The sequence below is a fragment of the Brassica napus genome, chromosome C5, assembly GCF_020379485.1.
Source record: "Brassica napus cultivar Da-Ae chromosome C5, Da-Ae, whole genome shotgun sequence".
Taxonomy (NCBI): domain Eukaryota; kingdom Viridiplantae; phylum Streptophyta; class Magnoliopsida; order Brassicales; family Brassicaceae; genus Brassica; species Brassica napus.
Window position 1 is genome coordinate 37,546,111 of NC_063448.1, and position 5,776 is coordinate 37,551,886.

The 5,776-nt window shown below is 35.8% G+C and overlaps 1 protein-coding gene and 2 pseudogenes across 1 annotated transcript; all 3 read right to left on the reverse strand.

The window, feature by feature from the left end:
* Positions 1–470: 470 nt before the first annotated feature.
* LOC125575544 lies at positions 471–2,910 on the reverse strand (annotated as a pseudogene).
* On the reverse strand, positions 471–3,587 carry LOC106383798 (annotated as a pseudogene).
* Positions 471–4,569, reverse strand: LOC106359152. Its single transcript, XM_048758697.1, has one exon. The coding sequence runs from the start codon at positions 4,567–4,569 to the stop codon at positions 3,685–3,687; it is 885 nt and encodes a 294-aa protein (XP_048614654.1). The 3' UTR covers positions 471–3,684.
* Between the last annotated feature and the right edge of the window lie 1,207 nt (positions 4,570–5,776).

Consider the following 5,776-nt stretch of genomic DNA (forward strand, 5'->3'; position numbering starts at 1 on the left):
GTGTTTAGGTTATGGCTGCTTCTAGTATAAGTCTCGTTGAATACTTGTGATTGCAATAGTCCTTTCTATGCAGTTCTCTCGCAACCTTGAATACTTGTGATTGCAATTGAAAAAAACTAAATTTATTGAATAGAATGACATGCATTATTATAGGAATGAAGTTGTTCGGCAATAAATTGCAATGTGCCTAAAAACAGAAAATGATTTCAGTCTAGATAACTTCTGAAAGTAGAACCCTTATCCTTGCTGCGATAAAATCTGCAATGAGCAAATATTTTATTAGACTACAGCAACATCCATTTGAGGAATATAAGCTAATACAAACTATAGTTGCATCCACGGTAAAATTGTTACAAATAAAATAGTTCAGAGAAAGTTAATATTCAAAAGACATACCTCATCACTCCCTTTGTTCAAGATTGTTGAAAATCTCTTTAAAAACAACATTCATGGTTTTTTTCTGAGGCTTGCCATCTTTGTCCAGAATCAATATTTTCAAACCTTTCTTTGACGTCACTCTAGAAATTGCCACGTATAGCTGTCCATGTGAAAAGACCGGTCTTGGCAGAAAGAGCCCAACTTCTGATAATGATTGTCCTTAGCTTTTGTTTATAGTTATAGCAAAAGACACAGCTAAAGGTAATTGCCGTCTGCGCATTTTAAAAGGAAATCTAGTATCTGATGGTGTTATCAACAATCTCGGAATATATACTATCTCTCCAACTCTTTCTCCAGTGATGATTCTAGCCTCAACCATAAAATCCATTAGCTGAGTGATCTGCAGCCTCGTTCCATTCATTAATCCTTATGTAGGAGCAATATTCCTTAGAACCATAACAGGACAACCAACCTTGAGTCTAAGACTGTGGTTTGGTAATCCAGACACCTTAATAGTGTTTAGGAAATCAGGACCAAGAGCTTCATCACTAATTGAAATTTTATCTATTGAGTCAATACTACGTGCGCTGATGTAGATCTTTTCCTCACCTGGAATGATAATTTTTAATCAGCACAAAATTCCTCAAAAAGAAAAATAGATTTTCTTTAGTTAAGGAGTAAAAACGGAATCTTACCATCAAGCTTATCTAACATGTATTCATTTATCATGTTGACATCTTAATTAGTAGGACATAGAATAGCTCTCTCTTCGAAAAATTTAGGTTCTTTGTTTTCTTGTAACGAAGCATTATCCCTATACACAGCTTTGCTAATGGCTTCTATAGGATCATCCGAATCCATAATCAAAAACTCTTCAGGAATATCGATCTCAGCTTCGCCATCGTTAGGCTCTGCAATTTTACCTTCTCCAACCGTTAAGATCCACTCAGAGAATTCCTTAAGTTCTTGTGCATTTTCTGGTGTCAAATCACCAGACAATAATTGCATGTTCTTTGTGAGTTTGAAGACTTTACAGTGCTCCCAAAGATAAGAAGAGTTCACTGCAGCCAAAACAATTTCAGCTCTTCCAGCTCCATGTATTACAGGTAGAACCTGTCGAAAATCACCTCCAAACACTACAACCTTCCCACCAAAAGGTTTAGTTCTATGCTTCCCCATAATATCAGACATGCTCCTATCTAGAGCTTCAAAACAATGCTTACTCATCATAGGGGCCTCATCCCATATAATGAGTGATGCTTCTTTTACTAAATTAGCTTGATCTGATCCAGGAGTCATAGTACACGAAGAAAACTCATCAGGGCTAAGTGGTATGCCAAATCTTGAATGAGAAGTCCTTCCCCCTTTTAACAACAAAGAGGCGATTCCACTTGATGCAACATTAAGAACAATATCTCCTTTAGAACGAATAGCTGCATGAAAGTTTTCCCAGTACCACCAAATCCGTAAACAAAAAACATTCCACCTCTTTCTTCATTCACGGCATCAAGAATTTCATCAAAAATTTTCCTCTGTTCATCTGTCATCTTCTGAACGTCTCTATCAAGAGTTTCTACCAGTGCTTGACGATCATAACTCCGCTCATCTAATATCAAAACATTTGAATCAGTATCGTCTGTAGGAGGAAGTTGTGGCATAGAAGTAAAGTTTGCAAGAGAAGTTCCATTTCGCCTCAGATGCTTCTCAATTTCTTGTAAAGCAAACTTCTTTTTCTCCTCATCACTTAACAAAAGTTCTACAAAAAAGATCAAAAACCTAAATTAGCACAGTTTGTAATCAAAAATTAGGTCCAAGTTCGTTTGAACAGATTCTGAAATTAGCACAACACAAAAATACATAATTCTAACCTGGTCTGTTGAAATAAATCTGCCGATTATGCTCAATATCTTCAGACAAAATCTGCCAAGTATTTTCCCATACTGTTTATGGCATAGATAAGGTATTATTATTCAGCATCATAACAAACACATGTCGCAGATCACATCCAAAGCTCTCAAAACTTCTCCTCACTATATCGTCAATGTACTCTTGATCCTCATCTAATAACCCACGAGCAAAACATGCATCTTTGTATTCAGGATATATAACACCATTGAAGGTTTTAATGTCTTCATAACTAGTAGGCCCTCTAACAACATTCAACAACACACGCAAATAATAAGCATCTTCCTGCTTACTGGGAGCATAATTTATCATGCCAATGCTAAATCCTCTTTTCCGCCTAGTAAACTTCTTTAGCTTCTTTTGGTAAGTATAAAAGTTGGGAATTTGGGCATAGAGGAGATTTCTAGCAAACGCATCAATTTTACACAGCTCAAACCATGCTAAGAACATAGTATTCTCAATGCGCTTCCTATTGACAACAGCTTCCATCTTATCTTTCCCTCTGAAAATAACATGTTGCTTTCCAGGTAGATGAAAAATAAGCTTCTCAACTGCTGTAGATCGAAAGTGAATTGGAAACTGAAAAATTCTCCAACCAGCTTCACATACCGAAACATATCTACCAAAAAATGATTTGTTTTAAAATAACTAAATATTTCACCAGCAATGAGTTATAAACGAATTTGTGATATGTATAAATATAGCAATGTCCATTACCTGCAGTCGAAGAAATCTTTGAATTCATTTTTCTTTTCTACATTTTCTCCTGCGGTTTCAAGCTGGTTCATAACTACATGGTCAGGTGGTTCCACAGCGACTGTCACACGGTCATGTCCTTTATTAATGTACTTAAATAAGTACTTAATAGAACCAGCTTGGTTTCACCATTCAACATTGATATGAGCTCGGTAACGAAGAGATAGTTTCTTATTGTAAGGAATTACCCATCGATTGTCACATTTCATCCCATTCTTTAGCACAAATCTTCCAGACTCCTCGCGCCTTCTGTAAACGGGAAATCCTTCTCTATTAACTCTAGTTTTTGCAGCATATGGTTTGGGATATAACTTTGTACATTGTCCATTCTCCATGCATGGTGAATTCATATTAGCAGCTCCACAAGGACCATGCATCATCATATCTTTAATCACATCATATAGCTCTGGCTCTTCGTCTTTATTAGGGATTTCCGCACAAATTATTTTATCAATGTCATCTGTGGTGGGAAACTTGAATTCTGGATGCATGAATAGCAAAATATGTGCGTGCGGCAAACCACGTTTCTGAAACTCAATAGTGTACATGGCTGTAAAATTAGGTTTAAAAGACCAGTTAGTGTATGTAACCAATTAAGAGGAAAAAATCGAACACTAATGCTGAAATTAAAGAAATAAAAAATATCTACTTACATGAAACAGTCTTCCCAAGAATGTGCTTCTTTGTTAAATCATCCGTGAGTGATTGAAGTTTCATTTTGAAGATCCTAGAAAAAATTTCTGATCTATCCTCTGCCTTCAATTTTCTTTTCCCTAGAAATCTGGTGATCTCTGGCCATTTAGGATTGCATGTGTAAGTGATGAACAGATTCGGAAATCCAAAATGCTTACAAATGGTCATAGCATCCAAATAATTGTTCTTCATATATCTTGGACCACCAGTGAAAGAAGCTGGCAACACAAATTCAGTTCCTTGGTCATGCATATCGATTTTTCCTGCAGTCTCTGACTGTTTGATAGAGTCATAACTATCAGATCGCAAAGTTGACTGATTAAAGTTGAGATATCGTAGACGGTTAGACTCAATAGTTGTGAAGGCATCCACAACAAATTGCTGAAACAGACGCCTAGCATATAAAAGAGTGTGCGACTCATTCCTACGCTCATGAAGACGAAAAGCATAATATTGCCTCATACTAATTGTCTGCTTCTTCAGCTTCTTAGTAGCTTCTGTTACTCCTTTCTGAATACCAAGCCTAAATCCATCTTCTCCATATGTAAATAATAGAGGATACTGCAGTGCTAGATATGAGGGATGTATCTCATTAATCCTCATTAATTTTCCAGAATGTTTCTGAAGCACTATATCCCTTTTATCCATATCAAGATTAAAATCTCTAGGAATCAAAGCTGCAACTTCTGATGTTGTTGGTGTGTTGTATGTTCGGCCATCCTTTAGACGATCACTTATGATCCTCATATGAAAAGCTTCTTGAGGATTAGTATTAAATCGTTCTCCTGCTGATCTGAAGTTCTTAACATATGGATTCACTTCATCTAAGATTTTCATCAAAACTTCAATAATTTCTTTCCTCAAGTTGTCCTTTTGCTTGCCTTTAAAACTCCTTTTACCTTGGCAGCAGTTCAAACGCTAATTATTAGGTTAAAATTTTTGTGATACCATATCGATCATGACATGGTAGAAATTATAGAAGTTCAATGCAAAGAGAAATATGTTTTAAAGGAGAAATTATACCTTAAGCAATTGGCTCTGTTCTCAGCTTCATTTTCAGTATCACAGATGTACATCTGTCCAAATTTGGCATCTTTACCATCTGGTGGTTTTAAACTACCCAAAAGATGGTAATTTTCTCCTTGCATTTGAAACATCTCTGGCCCAACACCTTTTCTTAGAGATCTTTCTACTTTCCTACCAAGCGAAGTAAATGAGAAGACCATGTTATAGGCTCTGATATTTTTCTGAAAATGCTTGCATCTTGGATCATCTCCTTCAATCAATCTTTTAAGTTCTGTTCGTGGATTAATAGAGGCAAAACTACTTGATCTTGACCACAACAGAGTGAAAAAGAAGGATTTTTACTATTTTTACGCTTGTTTATCCTTTCGCCATACCACATAATAGCACCACGTAATCTGTATATTTGAAAAAAAATATCTTAAAAAGTAAAATGATTCTAAGAGGTCAAATTGACAAATGGCAATGAAATACATTCTAATGTTAACATAAACTCAATTCTTACCATCATCCTTTCGACAAGTTTTGGTTTTATAACGCTTTGTTGCACGTGTACTTGTCCTCGAATCAATGAATGAATCTTTATGAAATTCAGTGTAAGGAGAACATGTTTCCGGCTCAACAGAATCATCAAAGTGGGTATCCTCACTTTCTGTGTCTGAACTCTCTTGGGAACTACAGTCAAACTCTAGAGAATCATCAATTTCCTCAATTACTCCTGGATATTATTTAAAGATCAAAAATATGTGTGTAAGCCAAAAGTAATACAAAAGAAATTTAGTAATTTAGGCCACCTCTAAAATCGATATTGCAGTCGCTCTCTGCATCGTCATCATCACTGTCATGATCTTCACATGTATCATCTCCTCTGTTTGATTTTATATTTCCCTTGTCATTTCCTAAGGTCTTTGATATATTGGTAATGTCTTTTAATACTGTTGGAGGGTTCTTTCTTCGTTTCTTTGAGATTTTAACATGATAATCATGGTCTTCTACATTGATTCTATCTCTTGCTAGCGAT